At 40.0% G+C, this 17,164-nt stretch overlaps 1 protein-coding gene across 2 annotated transcripts in view; it reads left to right on the plus strand.

Annotated features, from left to right (window-relative positions):
• Positions 1-928: 928 nt before the first annotated feature.
• Positions 929-17,164, plus strand: part of LOC133545585 (gastrula zinc finger protein XlCGF28.1-like) — a 118,694-nt gene continuing 102,458 nt past the window's right edge. Inside the window, exons 1-3 of one of the 2 annotated variants that reach the window (XM_061891320.1) lie at positions 929-1,370; positions 8,293-8,475; positions 12,372-14,111. In XM_061891320.1, coding sequence (XP_061747304.1) covers positions 1,244-1,370; positions 8,293-8,475; positions 12,372-13,378 — 1,317 coding nt within the window. In that variant the 5' untranslated portion in view covers positions 929-1,243 and the 3' untranslated portion in view covers positions 13,379-14,111. Of the gene's footprint in view, positions 1,371-8,292; positions 8,476-12,371; positions 14,112-17,164 lie in introns of those variants that run through there. The other variant, XM_061891319.1, reaches the window with a different exon arrangement.

Raw genomic sequence — 17,164 nt, forward strand, 5'->3', positions numbered from 1 at the left:
GATTTCTTGCCGGGACATATGGTACAATACAATCGGCAAGATAGGATGGAGCTAGGCCGTGTAGTATTTTATACGTAAGTAGTAAAACCTTAAAGTCACATCTTAAGTGCACAGGCAGCCAGTGCAGGTGAGCCAGTACAGGCGTAATGTGATCAAACTTTCTTGTTCTTGTCAAAAGTCTAGCAGCCGCATTTTGTACCAACTGTAATCTTTTAATGCTAGACATGGGGAGACCCGAAAATAATACGTTACAGTAATCGAGGCGAGACGTAACAAACGCATGGATAATGATCTCAGCGTCTTTAGTGGACAGAATGGAGCGAATTTTAGCGATATTACGGAGATGAAAGAAGGCCGTTTTAGTAACGCTTTTAATGTGTGACTCAAAGGAGAGAGTTGGGTCGAAGATAACACCCAGATTCTTTACCGTGTCGCCTTGTTTAATTGTTTGGTTGTCAAATGTTAGAGTTGTATTATTAAATAGAGGTCGGTGTCTAGCAGGACCGATAATCAACATTTCCGTTTTTTTTGGCATTGAGTTGCAAAAAGTTATAATAATATTATAATAAATGACGCATGGGGCGCCACTAACTCCCATCACATAATTTATTTTTTTAAATGTCGATCTTTTTAAACGAAACACTTACTCTGACTTAACAAAAGCATATTTTAAAATTTTAAGGATTCCAAAATAAGTAACTTATTATAAAATAATAATTTATTTTCCATTTAAGGCTACTGAACACATCTTTCAGGTTTGTGTACAGATCTGTGCGGTTTCATAAAGAATACCGTATTTTTAATAACATTGTTTTTTTATGTAATGGTTTATGATGACATTGTTATTGAAATACAGATGACACAAAAGAACCATGGTAAATAAGTGTGGCAAAACAAGTTGATGAAAGTGACGTCGAGTACGCGCATGCGTGGACCGATCGGGTGATAAAGCAAGATGGCGTCTGACGGAGAAGTCCTAAACGCGGGCATTATATTTCTGTATTCTTACATATATGTTGTTTAATAGAGTACACACGGTTAATAATTGTTTGTAGCCGGATACATTAGTCTGAGCGCACTTTGACACTTCTCCTGTTTGATGGCTTCAATTAAGGTAGCTTGCAGCTAGTTTAGCTGGCTAGTTAGCTTAGCTTGTTAGCTGCTAACAAAGAGACGCGGAAGTTATTTAAACATCGCTAATTAGGGAACTAATGTGAGTGTAAAGTGTTGTGATTGTGTTAAAATGTGCGAAAAAACGATGGCAAAGTACGAGGAGGAACTTTGTCCAACAAAAGAGGAGGACGAGCGACAACATCAACTACTGGATGTTTATTATAAGAAACATCATCAAGTTGTGTTACACAGAACAGGTTTGTTTACTTCTTACTCTCGCATCTTCACTAACTTTATATTTTATTATTAACACTATTCTTAAATATATTGTGTATAAGAAGTTTGGTTGTCTTGTGAGGATGATGTACATACAGTCGTGGTCAAAAGTTTACATACACTTGCAAAGAACATAATGTCATGGCTGTCTTCAGTTTCCAATAATTTCTAAAACTCTTATTTTTTTGTGATAGAGTGATTGGAGCACATACTTGTTGGTCACAAAAAACATTCATGAATTTTAGTTCTTTAATGAATTCTTAAAAGGTCTACGAAAATGTGACCAAATATGCTGGGTCAGAAGTATAAATACAGCAATGTTTTATATATATACAGCAATGACGGTGGGCATGGTGTTCCTGGGATTAAAAGCTTCACCTTATTTTCCTTCAACAATATTGCTGGGTGTTGTGGCCAAACAGCTCAATTTTTGTTTCATCTGACATCACATGGACAAAGATAAATCTTTCTGGAGTAAAGTTCTGTGGTCAAATGAAACAAAAAATTAGCTGTTTGGCCACAATACCCAGCAATATGTTTTTGAGGAAATAAAGTGAGGCCTTTAATCCCAGGAACACCAAACCTACCGTCAATTATGGTGGTGGTAGTATTATGCTATGGGTCTGTTTTGCTAGCAATGGAACTGGTGCTTTTAATGTGACAATGAAAAAGGAAGATTACCTCCAAATTCTTCAGGACAACCTAAAATCATCAGCTCAGAGGTTGGGTTTTGGGTGCAGTTGGGTGTTCCAACAAGACAATGACCCTAAACACACGTCAAAAGTGGTTAAGGAATGGCTAAATCAGGCTAGAATTAAGGTTTAAGAATGGCCTTCCCAAAGTCGTGACTTAAATATGTGGACAATGCTGAAGAAACAAGTCCATGTCATAAATTTAGCTGACTTGCACCAATTTTGTCAAGAAGAGTGGTCAAAAATTCAACCAGAAGCTTGTGGATGGCTACCAAAAGTGCCTTATTGCAGTGAAACCTGCCAAGGGGACATGTAAGCAAATATTAACATTGGTGTATGTATACTTTTGACCCAGGAGATTTACTCACATTTTCAGTAGACCCATAATAAATCAATAAAGAACCAAACTTCATGAATGTTTTTTTGTGACCAACAATTATGTGCTCCAATCACTCTATCACAAAAAAATAAGAGTTGTAGAAATTATTGGAAACTCAAGACAGCCATGACATTATGTTCTTTACACGTGTATGTAAACTTGATCACGACTGTATATACATCTGGTACTTGCAACCGCGTGGTTGTCGTTGTTCTGTTGATCTTATTTAACTACCCGTGATAATTAGTTATGTATCCCAGTCTATTTAGAGGATAAACTTAAATCGATGCTTGTGCATATTCAGTAAAAAAAATTAAAAAACATATTTGAATATAAGCAGCAATCAAAATATACATTAAAATGATTGTACACATTATTTTAAAGGCACAGATAACATCCATCCACCCATCTATTTTTCTACCACGTGTCCCTTTCGGGATCACAAGGAGTGCTCAGCTACATTCGGGCAGTGGGCGGGACAAGTCGCCACCTCATCACAGGGCCAACACAGATAGACAGACAACATTCACACTCACATTCACACACTAGGGACCATTTAGTGTTGCCAATCAACCTATCACCAGGTGCATGTTTTTGGCGGTGGGAGGAAGCCAGAGTACCCGCAGGGAACCCACGCAGTCACAGGGAGAACATGCAAACTCCACACAGAAAGATCCCGAGCCCAGGACCAAACCCAGGACCTTTGTATTGTGAGGCACAGATACCAGTGTTTCCATATATAGGATTTGTACCTAACAGAACTACACCTAGGATTGGTTATCTGTATAATAAAACCATTCCCGGACCCTGCAGTCTACATATAAACTTAAACATCAGTTTTCTCAGGGTGGCGTGGAAGGTGTTAATCCCTAAATCACAAAAAAGCTTGCTGGCACTACTACCCCTGGCCTTTCTGAGCAGGATTCTGAGACAGTCATTATATGCAACCTGGAGTTTGCGCAAGTTCTCTTTCTTGAACCTCACCCAGAGGGGTGCTGTGTACATAGGGGTGCAGTAAGCTCTAAACAAGTACACCTTTGCTTCATCAGAGCAATAATGACATTTTCTCACCACCATGTTGGCTTTCTTCTCTGTCTAAGCATGTCAGCATCATATTCCATCTTATCATTGATGATGATAAGATGTTGATCCTCCTTGGTACTACATATCATTACCAAACTCTTTGTCAAACTTGACTTCACAGTCTGGGGGTATGTTAAAAAGCTGGTAGAACCCCGCACTACTGGGAGATATATGGCCAAATCATCAGCGTACATAAAGTGGTTGATTAAAGTGTTCCCCATGATGCATCCGGTTCTGCATTCTCCCACTGCCTTGACAGGTCATCCATATACAGGCTTAATAGGCCTGGTGAAGCCCACCCAGCCGTACCCCATTTCCAACTCTAGAGGGAGAGGATTAATTACTCCCCCATTTTACCTGCTTTGTCCGCCTGTCGTGCCAATATGCCAGAATATACCCAGAACACCCCTATGCTTCAGATTGCTGAAGAGTTTGAGATGGTTGACTCTGTAAAATGCCTTAGATGCATCAATAAACCCTACCAACATTGTAGAAACCTGCGTTATGTATTATTTTACTGCTTTTTTTTAAAGCATAAATACGCAAGTCAGTGCTGTACTTGGTCTTAAAGCCAAATTGCTTGTCTGCGGTGCAAATATGATCACACTTACCAGTACTTTAGATAACATGCTGGCTTGGGCAATAGGTTGATAATTGTCCATAATCCCTACCAGAGGTGGGTAGAGTTGCCAGAAATTGTACTCAAGTAAGAGTACTGTTACATTAAAGATAAAAGTAAGGAGTCATCACCCAAATATTTACTTGAGTAAAAGTAAAAAGTATGTTGTGAAAAAACTACTCAAGTACTGAGTAACTGATGAGTAACCTGTTCGTTAATGATGACGGCAACAAATAATGCACAAAAACATAAAAATAGCAATGAGCAAATTCAGAGCCAGGAATATTTCTTAAGCAACTAAAACAATAATATATATTAAATAATAATACATTAAAATAAAAAAACATTTAGGCAAATTGAGCCACAATAACTTAACAGCACCATAAGCTCAGTAGGCATTGATTGATTGATTGATTGATTGATTGAAACCTGTATTAGTAGATTGCACAGTACAGTACATATTCCGTACAATTGACCACTAAATGGTAACACCCCAATAAGTTTTTTAACGTTAATCAATTACTTGATAAATGACCAAGTCGAGGTGATCTACCTCATATATACATATACATACACACATATATATATAGTAAATGATTTATATTTATTTATTTTGCCGTTTTTGTTCACATGTTAAAGTTGTTTTAATGAATATACATGCATGTTTAACATATAGATTCCTATATTTCATGGAGACAAGAATATAAGTTGGTGTATTACCTGATTCTGATGAGTTGCATTGATTGGAATCAGACAGTAGTGCTGATAACGTCCACGTTTTCAAATGGAGGAGAAAAAAAGTTCCTCCTTTCTGTCTAATACCACATGAAAGTCGTTGGTTTTTGGCATCTTATTTGTCCAGCTTCCATATTCGTTTTTATACACTTTACAAGAAATACATTGGCGGCAAACTCTGTAGCTTGCTAGCTTTTTTGTGCTGGCTTTCGGAGACTCTTATTTTGTTAGCGCAGGCGCAATGGAGCGGCACTTTTATTGTGAAGACAGGAACTGTGCGATCAGTCTTTAGGCTTTTGACGGGAAGTACGGTTGAAATAAAAAACTGTCTTTTTTCCTTTACACTTTTGATTGATTGATTGAAACTTTTATTAGTAGATTGCACAATACAGTACACATTCCGTACAATTGACCACTAAATGGTAACACCCCAATAAGTTTTTCAACTTGTTTAAGTCAGGCTCCACGTGTGACGGTCATGTGACCACCTGGCTCTGTTTGATTGGTCCAACGTCACCAGTGACTGCATGTGATTGGTGAAACACAGGCATGCGTACATCGTACTTTGAAGGTCTGTCTAACAAACCAAAACAAACATTAACAGATCGATAAAAATCAATGGCGAGTAGCGAGCTGAATATAGATAAATGGAGCGGAGTAAAAGTAGCGTTTCCTCTCTATAAATATACTCAAGTAAAAGTATGTTGCATAAAAACTACTCTTAGAAGTACAATTTATCCCAAAAGTTACTCAAGTAAATGTAACGGAGTAAATGTAGCGCGTTACTACCCACCTCTGAATAATGACAATAAAACTCTATTCTATTCTATTCTAAGAATCAGTGATTATTACATTTTAACAGAAGTGTAGATAGCACATGTTAAAACAGAACATAAGCAGATATTACCAGTAAATGAAGATGTAGATTAATCATAAATTTTCTTCCACTTGTCCTTAATAATTTTGCCAAGATAATAGAATAGAAATGACACAATATGTTACTGCATATGTCAGCAGACTAAATTAGGAGCCTTTGTTTGCTTACTTACTACTAAAAGACAAGTTGTCCTGTATGTTCACTATTTTATTTAAGGACAAACTTGCAATAAGAAAAATATTTCATGTACCTGAAGATTTTTTTGTTTAAATAAAGCCAATAATGCAGTTTTTTGTGGTCACTTTTATTTAGAAAAATATCAAAATACATTTTGGTATAGGTCCCGGTACCAAAATATTAGTATCGGGACAACACTAGTAAGAACAGAACTTGTCGGTTGATTCTTTGACTACTTTAGTAGTAATTTTTTTCCCTAGAGAGATTAGTCTCCACAATGCAGACAATATAGGTAATCACATTTTTGATTGTTATAATATTGTCACCCACTTTGACTGTGAAGTTATCTACTTTTCTGAGGTTAGGAATTGACCCAAACACACGTGTACTTTGCAAGCACCAAGGCGAGTCTAAATTTGGCAGTTTGTCATTGAAAGCCTTGCTAGTCTAGGTCTTGAGGATTGTCGCTTTGCTTGTTTTGTGGCCGTCAGCCTCGGTTCTATGTGTTACGAACTGGTCAAGGGGGAGACCCCGGGATGCAGAGATGGGAGGCAAGTTTGAATAACAAAAAGGAATACATTTAACGAATCCAAAAAGTGTAACAAAATGCGATGGGGTAGAAGTGCACACCATGAATACTAAATGGAAAAGGTTCCCCTGTGGTCGGCAGGGGAAAAGCCAGGGCGCACGAGGCACAGGGTAAAGTCTTTACTGCCTCAAGGAGGCTAGGAAATAAACACAACGTTAGGAAATACAGGATTAAGGAAAATCAACGTATCAGGACTGACGAGGCGAAGCAGGCGCATGCACATAGGAGGTGCAGGATAAATTAACCGACAAGACCAGCTGTGGGCGACGAGCTTAAATACTCCTCTGTAGAAATAAGTTGCAGGTGTGCCTTAGTGTCCGCCCCTCGCTGGAGACTAACGAGTTGAGGGAATAAATCACAACAAAAGAGAAGGCAGGGAAATAAAAACATAACACTATGTTTGTTATAGGTACAGAAAATCATGGAATGATCACTTGAGCTGCACACTTGTGGTGTTCTTAAACTGGTCAGAAGTGGAGCCTGCGGCTTAATTTGACACAACACGGGGAACCTTACCTGGCCCGGACACGGAAAGGATTGACAGATTGATGGCTCTTTCTACCAACCGGTATAGCTCGGTTGGTAGAGCGGCCGTGTCAGCAACTTGAGGATTGCAGGTTCGATTCCCGCTTCCGCCATCCTAGTCACTGCCGTTGTGTCCTTGGGCAAGACACTTTACCCACCTGCTCCCAGTGCCACCCACACTGGTTTAAAAATGTAACTTAGATATTGGGTTTCACTATGTAAAGCGCTTTGAGTCGCTAGAGAAAAGCGCTATATAAATATAATTCACATTCACTAACAAGGTCTATGAAGGTTTAAAAGGACTCACTCACCCTGGTAGTTTGCTTAATGAGCTAAGTGAGACAATGTTGGTGGCACAGCTTAGTGAAGGTTTTAAAATGGGTGCATCCTTTCAGGACATATCTGTGTTCCAGTCCCCAAGCAGATGTAAACCTGTATCAACATGTTTACACCAAATTCATACAGTCACCAAATACATTTTATACTGTAATCAATTCTAATTAGTTATAATTTTACTTCCTAATTCTGATTTACATGCAACAATAAGTGAAAGTAAACATGTATGTTCAATAACCAAAGTAGTCAATACTTGATTTATTAAAAGAACATAAAGGTGACTGACTTTCCTTCAGCGTGTCGTAGATGGTCTCCAATTCCTAAAGAGGAATTGTTGATGGAGATACTCCATAAAACAGCACATAGTAAAACATGTTTTTGGTAAAAGTTCCTTTTGACCCAGCCAACAAAATGACCACAAAAAAGCATTTTGCATGATGACAATAAAATACTATTTAAGTGATTTAGGAATTTGATTTTTTTATTTCCATGATATTGAAGTTATGGTAATGACTAAGTTATTACAAGATTGTGGTTAATTTCAGAGATATAGTTTAGGTGTTATTGACCGTATACACATTAACATATTTACACACTTTACATCTGGGAGTGTAAAGTTAAGAATGCTTCAATCAATGCTGCCTCGTACTTATAAAAAACTTTTCAAATTGCGCCCCATTAAATTTCCAAGTCGGTTTTTGTAGTCACTGTACCACTTTTGAATACATTTTCGGAAAAAAGGAGGTATTTCCCGTGTTTTTATTGGTTGTTTTGCTATACACGCTTTTAACACAACACACGGAATAACACAAATAATGTCATTGTGTTAACAGTGTCAGTCCAAAACTATTTCTATTCTCTCTTTATCTTATTTACTCATTTACCCAACAGACGTCCAGCAGCCCCCTCACATTAAAGAGGAAGAGGAGGAAGTGTGGATCACTCAGGAGGGAGAGTGTCTTCTAGGGCAGGAGGAGGCTGATCTCAGCAAGTTTCCACTGACTGTTGTCTCTGTGAAGACTGAAGAGCATGAAGACAAACCACCTGAGTCCTCACAGCTTCATCACAGTCCAAGTAAGCACAACATCCACATATCATTTTATTCTCAGGGCATTCAATCCATCACAACTGGACTCTTCACTTTGTCTTAGAAGACCTTTGTCCTCTTATCCAAGTAGGCTTCATCACTTCATGCTCATAGACTTAAAGTCTTAAAGGGGAACATTATCACGATTTCAAAAGGGTTAAAAACCATAAAAATCAGTTCCTAGTGGCTTGTTGTATTTTTTGAAATTTTACCGGTCCCCGAATATCCCTAAAAAAAGCTTTAAAGTGCTTGATTTTCACTATTTGCGATGACTATCCATTTCCCTGTGACGTCATACAGTGCTGCCAATGTAAACAACGTCGAATAGCACAGCAAGATATAGTGACATTAGCTCGGATTCAGACTCGAATTTCAGCGGCTTAAGCGATTCAACAGATTACGCATGTATTGAAACAGATGGTTGGAGTATGAAAGTATTGAAGAAGAAACTGAAGCTGTTGAGCGAATAGCTATTGACGCTATTCATAGCCATAACATGGCCGAATAGCTGCGTTAGCATCGCCGGTAAAATGTGGGGACCAAACGATCAGGACTTTCGCATCTCGTGACAGTGGAGCAACTTATATCCTTCGATTAGAAAGTGTTTTTTTCGCATTAAATGTGGGTGGAAGGAAACCTAATATAGTTGCAAATGCATCTGCAGGTTATCCATACATCTCTGTGCCATGTTAGCATCGATTAGCTGGCAGTCAACATCAACAAAACTCACCTGTGTGATTTCGTTGAATTTATCGTTGCAAATGCATCTACAGGTTATCCATACATCTCTGTGCCAGTCTGCTTTAGCACCGCCGGTAAATAGCATGTTAGCGTCGATTAGCATAGCATGTTAGCATCGATTAGCTGGCAATCAACATCAACAAAATTTACCTTTGTGATTTCGTTGAATTTATCGTTGCAAATGCATCTGCAGGTTATCCATACATCTCTGTGCCGTGTCTGCTTTAGCACCGCCGGTAAATAGCATGTTAGCGTCGATTAGCATAGCATGTAAGCATCGATTAGCTGGCAGTCAACATCAACAAAACTCACCTTTGTGATTTCGTTGAATTTATCGTTGCAAATGCATCTACAGGTTATCCATACATCTCTGTGCCAGTCTGCTTTAGCACCGCCGGTAAATAGCATGTTAGCGTCGATTAGCATAGCATGTTAGCATCGATTAGCTGGCAGTCAACATCAACAAAACTCACCTTTGTGATTTTGTTGAATTTATCGTTGCAAATGCATCTACAGGTTATCCATACATCTCTGTGCCAGTCTGCTTTAGCACCGCCGGTAAATAACATGTTAGCGTCGATCAACATAGCATGTTAGCATCGATTAGCTGGCAGTCAACATCAACAAAATTCACCTTTGTGATATCGTTGCAAATGCATCTACAGGTTATCCATACATCTCTGTGCCAGTCTGCTTTAGCACCGCCGGTAAATAGCATGTTAGCGTCGATTAGCATAGCATTTTAGCATCGATTAGCTGGCTGTCAACATCAACAAAACTCACCTTTGTGATTTTGTTGAATTTATCGTTGCAAATGCATCTACAGGTTATCCATACATCTCTGTGCCAGTCTGCTTTAGCACCGCCGGTAAATAGCATGTTAGCGTCAATTAGCATAGCATGTTAGCATCGATTAGCTGGCAGTCAACATCAACAAAACTCACCTTTGAGATTTCGTTTAATTTATCGTTGCAAATGCATCTGCAGGTTATCCATACATCTCTGTGCCATGTCTGTCATCGCCGGTAAAATGTGGCGACACTCTGGCACATTCAATGGGGGTCTGGCGGCAGACACTTTCGCATCTTCGGTGCAACTTGAATCCCTCCCTGTTATTGGTTTTACACCCTCCGACAACACACCGACGAGGCATGATGTCTCCAAAGTTCCAAAAAATAGTCGAAAAAACGGAAACTAACAGAGCTTAGACCCGGTGTTTGTAATGTGTTGAAAATGAAAATGGCGGCTGTATTACCTCGGAGACGTCACGTTCTGACGTCATCGCAAAAAGAGCGATAAACAGAAAGGCGTTTAATTCGCCAAAATTCACCCATTTAGAGTTCGGAAATCGGTTAAAAAAATATATGGTCTTTTTTCTGCACCATCAAGGTATATATTGACACTTACATAGTTCTGGTGATAATGTTCCCCTTTAATTCTAATCATTTGAATTTAGAGGGGAACTACACTCTTTTGGGGAATTTTTCTATCGTTCACAATCTTTATAAAAGACATGACGATGGATATATATATATATATTTTTTTTGTCACATTCTAACTTATAAATGTAAATAAAAGTCCACTTGCAAAGGAGCCAATGGGAGGTCCTCTATAACCATCCAAAAAGCGCCAACAATGCTCCATTTGCATTTCGTGGCTTGAATACCAACCAAGTATTAGTGATATTGTTATTATAAGTGCAAACGCAGACAAACTATTTATAGCTTGTGTGTCTATGTTGACATCACCCGCTGGTGAGCTCCTTCATCTCCTCGGTGCTGGTGAAAGATTATTCCAGATCATGAACCGTGCCTCTCACCTGGATAGTTGAAGGATGAGGACGTACTCTTGACAAGTTTAGACTTAGACCTTCTTTTATTGTCATTCAAATTTGAACTTTACAGTACAGATAAGAACGGAATGTTTTTGCAGGATAAAAGGGCAAAAAGGTGCAGGTATAAATAAATAGATTACTGTTCAGATAGATGTATTGCACCGCACTTTGGAACCGTTTGACAGCCAATTTAGAACGACACGAAAAAACACTTGGCTTCGCCCCCCTTTTCCGTGCAACGATTATGAATCATTCTTCATCTAAACGGGAATATAGCCAGATTCTATTCGTCCGTGTCATGGTAACAGCAGACCTTGTTCAGTAAGTGATGTCTCATTTTGTTTGTTGGCTATCAGAGAGTCTGCAGTGTGTAATATTCAGTGATGTTGTTAAAAAAAAAAGCGAACGTTGTGATGGGTTTTTAAATTAATGAGCAAAAATGCGTTAATAATTGAGGTGTTTGGATGTGTTTTAAGTTCTTTTTAGGCAGAATAGTGTGACTCTAGTAGCCTTTATTGTAAGCAGATTTTAATCGCATTTATTTACTATTTACTACTACACTCATTCAAAATCTTTGTTGTGGCTACTTGCAATTCTCCACCACACGTTTTCCAGTGTGCAGTAGTGTTTGCGACACTCTCTTTCATGTAGGAGATGGAACTACCGTATTTTCCGGACCATAGGGCGCACCAGATTTTAAGGCGCACTGCCAATGAATGTTCTATTTTTTTAATCTTTTTTCATAGATGGCGCACGGATAGGGCGCATTAAAGGATTTTTTTTTCTAAATGTAAAACACTTCCTTGTGGTCTACATAACATGTGATGGTGGTTCTTTGGTCAAAATGTTGCATAAGTTAAAGTTAAAGTACCAATGATTGTCACACAAACACTCGGTGTTGGGAAATTTGACCCATCCCCTTGTTCACCCCCTGGGAGGTGAGGGGAGCAAGTCGCTTTCTGACAGTCACTTCAGGATGCGCCGTTTTGTGGGCAGTCTTATTTACACGGCTCACCTTCGACGGTGTTTTCTCCACGTCATCTTTGTTGTAACCGTGTAGCGTGGAAGGACGGGAGTGGAAGAAGTGTCAATGAGCAATGACCAGCATCTCCTCATTTGTGGCTCACTAGTGCAACAACAATGCCGGAAATGTGTCTCATGAAAAACCGTACGACCGGAACTCTTTAATAATTAAAGTGTTTGTTTTCAGTCCAATTCATATAATAACTTGTTTTGTTAAGTTCATGTGAACTTACTGACTGAATCTGGACATTTCTCAAGCATGTTTGTCATTTTTGTGTCCTGCAGACATCTGTGAAGAACAACTTCTGCCTGAAAAAAAGGAGTGTAGCCTCAGGATGGTGAAGGAGGATCCATCAAAGAGGAAGACCAGGTGCCACGGACCCTCTGGCGTCTCCTTTTCCTCTTTAACACAGACCCTTCCCTGTAAAAAGGAAGAAGAAGTTTCACTGACCCCCCACATTAAAGATGAAGAGGAGGAACAAAGCATCAGTCAGGAAAGAGGTCATCTTGAAGGACTGCTGGAGTTCCCAGTGACTGGTGTCCCTGTGAAGAGTGAAGATGATGAGGTCAAAGGTGAAAGTGGGGAGAGGGGAGGGGCGGAGCCTCCAAGCAGCAGCTCAACACAACACATGACAACAGAAGCTGATGGAGACCACTGTGGAGGATCACAAGCAGACAAGCTCTTAGCTCCACTATCAGATAGTGAGGACACAACGTCACACTCTCCTGACACTGATGATGAAGACTCTAAAGATGATAAGACATGTCACACTGACAACACTCACTTGAAATGTTCTCACTGTGACAAAACTTTTAAATACCATTGTGATTTGAAAAGACACATGAGAATACACACTGGAGAAAAACCTTTTTCCTGTTCAATCTGTGGTAAAGGTTTCGAACGAAGTCAGAATTTGAAAGTACACATGAGAACACACACTTGTGAAAAACCTTTTGTCTGTTCAATCTGTGGTAAAGCATTTGTACAAAGTTACCATTTGAAAAGACACATGAGAATACACACTGGTGAAAAACCTTGTTCATGTGGCTTATATTTTACAAGGAAGGAACATTTAAAAGTACACATGACAACACACACTGGTGAAAAACCTTTTATCTGTTCAATCTGTGGTAAAGGCTTTGCAAAAAGTCAGAATTTGAAAGTACACATGAGAACACACACTGGTAAAAAACCTTTTTCGTGTTCAATCTGTGACTTATCTTTTACAAATATGGGACATTTGAAAGTGCACATAAAAATGCACATTAGTGAACAAACCTTTTCCTGTTGAATCGGTGGTAAAGGTTTTACAAACTGCAAGATTTGGAAAACTGTAAAGACTTTAATTTTGACTTTCTAACATCAGCACATACAAAATGTGTGACTTTTTTGTACAAACTTTTTAACAACTTTTTGATATGCTTCTACATTTATAGATTATAGATTTTATATTGGTGCTTTTTTCAGTCAAGTACATGCATTAATATGCAACATTGTGTACTTTTATTAAAAAAATCAACAGAACAATTTGACTGAAAGGGTGAGAGTAAACAGTACAAGACATATTTTACATACAATACACATTTCAGACTTATTCACAATAGTGTTTTCTATAGGTGTTTGAAATATTGAAGTATTATTTATTATTTCTAATTATTAATGATCCCATTAGCACCTTTTTATGTAAATGTACTGCTTCACATTTGAAACATCTTCTGGACCACTTCAGGAAGCTTATTATTAACTTTATACATCATTTGAACAGTTGTCTTTTATAGAAATGTGTGTGTAACTTTGTGTAACTACAAATGTGTTACTTTATGAATCATTTGTTGGGTCTCTATACCATTTTATTAATTATCTTTATTACTTTCTTTTGTAATATGATGATAGTGTTGTAATTGTTTTATATGTATGTCCCAAGACCTTTATGTAATAAAAAAAATGTGAGAGAAATTGGCTGAATTGTTTTAGAAACTTGCATTTTTGGATAATAAAAAATCCCTATGGCCTCAATAAATAAACAGGAAGTCCCAGAGAGTACATTAGCCTGCATGCTATGCTTTGATACACAATCCACTAAATTATTTATTCTAGTCTTTAATCGTTTGTTCTTCTCTTTAACTAATCAGCTCTCTTCTCTTTAACTAATCAATTTATTTTTTCTCACCTCGGTCTTCGACATACTTAGGCTACTTTTGTATTTCTCTCAGATTTGGGACATTTGGTGTGAGCATCTTCCTGGTTCAATTTGTGTTTGGAATCACAGAAATACCCGCACACTTTCTGTGTATCTGGTTTTTGGAGTTGTTGGGAAGAAAAAAAGTCTTTGATTTGAACCAACCCAGCAGGTGGCTTGTTCAGTCTCCTGACCTTGGCTTTCTCTTAAGGTGACTCCATCATTTTCCACAGAAATTATGCCCTAGCTTGGACATATTACACTCACATATCTTTCACTTTTTCCCATTCCAGACAATGCTGTTGCTATTACGGCTCTTGTAACGACAGGGAAGTTCTTCTTGGACTGGAATATTTCGGTGTGTATGGTCTACTCTCAGGAGCTGTTCCCCACTTCAGTCAGGTAAGCAATATATATATATATATATATATATATATATATATATATATATATATATACTATAATAGTTCGGAAATATCACGTCTTGCATTGGTGTGAACGATGAGGTCCGCCCTTCAAAATGGATTCTGGCATGCACTTCCGGTAAAAATTCAAACCCTTCTATACCTGTCAGGTTCATGCAGCACGATTGTTTTTTTGTTTTGTTTTTTAAATAAAACGTTCCAATTAAGTGTACAGAGTGCACATTATACAAAAAATTGTACTTAGGTATTTATTTGTTTCGTGCGGTGGAGAAGGAGACGGCACAGAGACTGAAGCGTCGCTTAGCCTTAGACGTGTTTATTACAATAAAGGAATGACGTGGGCGAGTAACCCAAATATGTATGGTGTGACTATGTGTTGACTTTAGCTGGGTGTTACCAGGAGTTGTTGAAGGTACTTGTTGAGGAAGGTGGGTGTTACCAGGAGTTGAGGAAGGTGCGGAAGTCCAGAAGGAGCAAGGCAGGTTCGGAGGTCCGTGGGAGAAATCCCTGTTCTCCAGCAGGCATTGCAGGACCAGGCGGACATGTTGTTGATGCTCCTGCAGGTTCTGGGAAAAAAATCTAAATTTCATCAAGATAGACCACAACAAAGTGGTCCAATATGTCCCACAGAACATGATTAAATAATGCCTGGAAGACAATAGTTAATCGAAATGGCATGACCATACTCGAAATGTCCAAGATGGGTGTTGAAGGCCGTCTTCCATTCATCACACTCCTTGATACGCACCAGGTGGTAAGCGTTGTGGAGGTCAAGTTTACTGAATATGGTGGCGGGAGCGAGGTGCTCAAAAGAGGAACTCAGGAGGGGTAGAGGATACTTGTTCTTGATCGTAATTCAGTTCAGCTGTCGATAGTCAATGCAGGGTCTTAATGACTCGTCCTTCTTGCTCACCAAGAAGAATCCCACTGTCACCAGGGACTTTGATGCCTGAGGTGAGAGATTCAGAGATGTGGTCCTGCATGGCCTGTATAGAAAGGTTGTAAAGCCGGCAGGAGGGAAGGACAGCGTTGGGAAGCAGAGCAATTGCGCAGTCATAGGGTTTTTGCGGGCGGACAGAAAGTGCACGTTCCTTTTCAAATAATGCCGCTATATCATGGTACACAGAGGGAACACTGGAACAATATGTGGGAGGTGAGACAGTTTTAGGCCTGTTGGCTGAGGGAACTGCCGCTTTAAGGCAGCGTGCTTGGCATGCTGTGCTCCATGCTAGGACCTTGCCCGTGGGCCAAGAAATATGGGGGACGTGTTTACAGAGCAATTAGCGCCCAAGGACTAAGGGAGTAACGGTTGCGTCAAGCACTCAGAGGCTGAGGGTCTCAGTGTAGTTCCCCGAGATGGTCAGGGATGGGACTCTCTGCGGTGCTTTATGGGGTCGAGAGGATGGCCGTCCAGGGCTTGTGCATGTAAGAAAGTCTCCATGTGCAGGAGGGTTATTCGGGCCTGTCAAGCAAACTCCTAGTCAATGAAGCTGTCGTTTGCTCCAGAATACAGGTAGGTCCCCACGGATAGAGTTCTAGAGCTTCAGGACAGGGTCGCCGGGGAGAGAATGCCTGGGTCCTTGTTAGTGTGGGAAACGGAGGTAGGGATCACCAGGATTCCCCTAGCTAGTGAGCCTTGTCTTTTGGCCAGGTCGGACAGCTGATGACGTGCCCGGCCATTCTGCAGTAGAGGCAGAGGCACAGCAGAAACCTCCTCTCCCTTTCCTCCGCCGCTAGGCGTGACCTGCCTAGCTTCATGGGCTCCTCGGTTCCAGCCGGAATGGACGGAGATACAGGTCAAAACACAGTGGTGTGGTCAGCTGGTCGAAACTTAAGGGTCGGAGTGGGGCTAGCAGTAGTCGGTGCTCGCTCCGCTGCTCTCTTGACAAGCCTTTGGTCCATCAGGAGCACCAGATTAAGGACTTGGTTTGAGGTAGGTTGGTCTCGCAACAAGTTGTCCTTAGGGCATTGCTCAGTCCCTTTCTGTATGCGCTCTGGAGCACCTTGTCTCCCCACTCGCTGTCATCAGCAAGGGTGCAGAACTTGAGGGTGTATGCTGCAACCGAGCTAGAGCGTTGCTGGATGGAGTGAAGTATGGAGGCGGCGTCCCCCGTCCATGGGGTGATCGAACACTGCCTAGAATTGGGAGTGGAAGGCAACATAGATAACAAGAGGGTTTATGCTTAAAAATGAGCTCCCTGTGTACCAAAAGTCCCCAGCAAAACTCAAAACCCCCCTTGAAGGGTCTGGGACTAGCAATCTTGGGTTCTCAGGTGTGGGAGGGGTGCCAGGCAGCGGCTTCTGCCAGCGCGCCTGGATCGAACACAGAAGGGGAAGCAAGGCTTAGACTAATGGTGTCCAATCTTACAAGCAGGCTGGCAAAGGAGACCTCGAGCTTGTTCTCCAGGTTCGAGAAACGCTCTTGGTGATGATGATGATGATGATGATGATGATGATGATGATGATGTATCTG

Source organism: Nerophis ophidion, linkage group LG28 (assembly GCF_033978795.1).
Source record: "Nerophis ophidion isolate RoL-2023_Sa linkage group LG28, RoL_Noph_v1.0, whole genome shotgun sequence".
In the NCBI taxonomy this organism is placed as follows: Eukaryota; Metazoa; Chordata; class Actinopteri; order Syngnathiformes; family Syngnathidae; genus Nerophis; species Nerophis ophidion.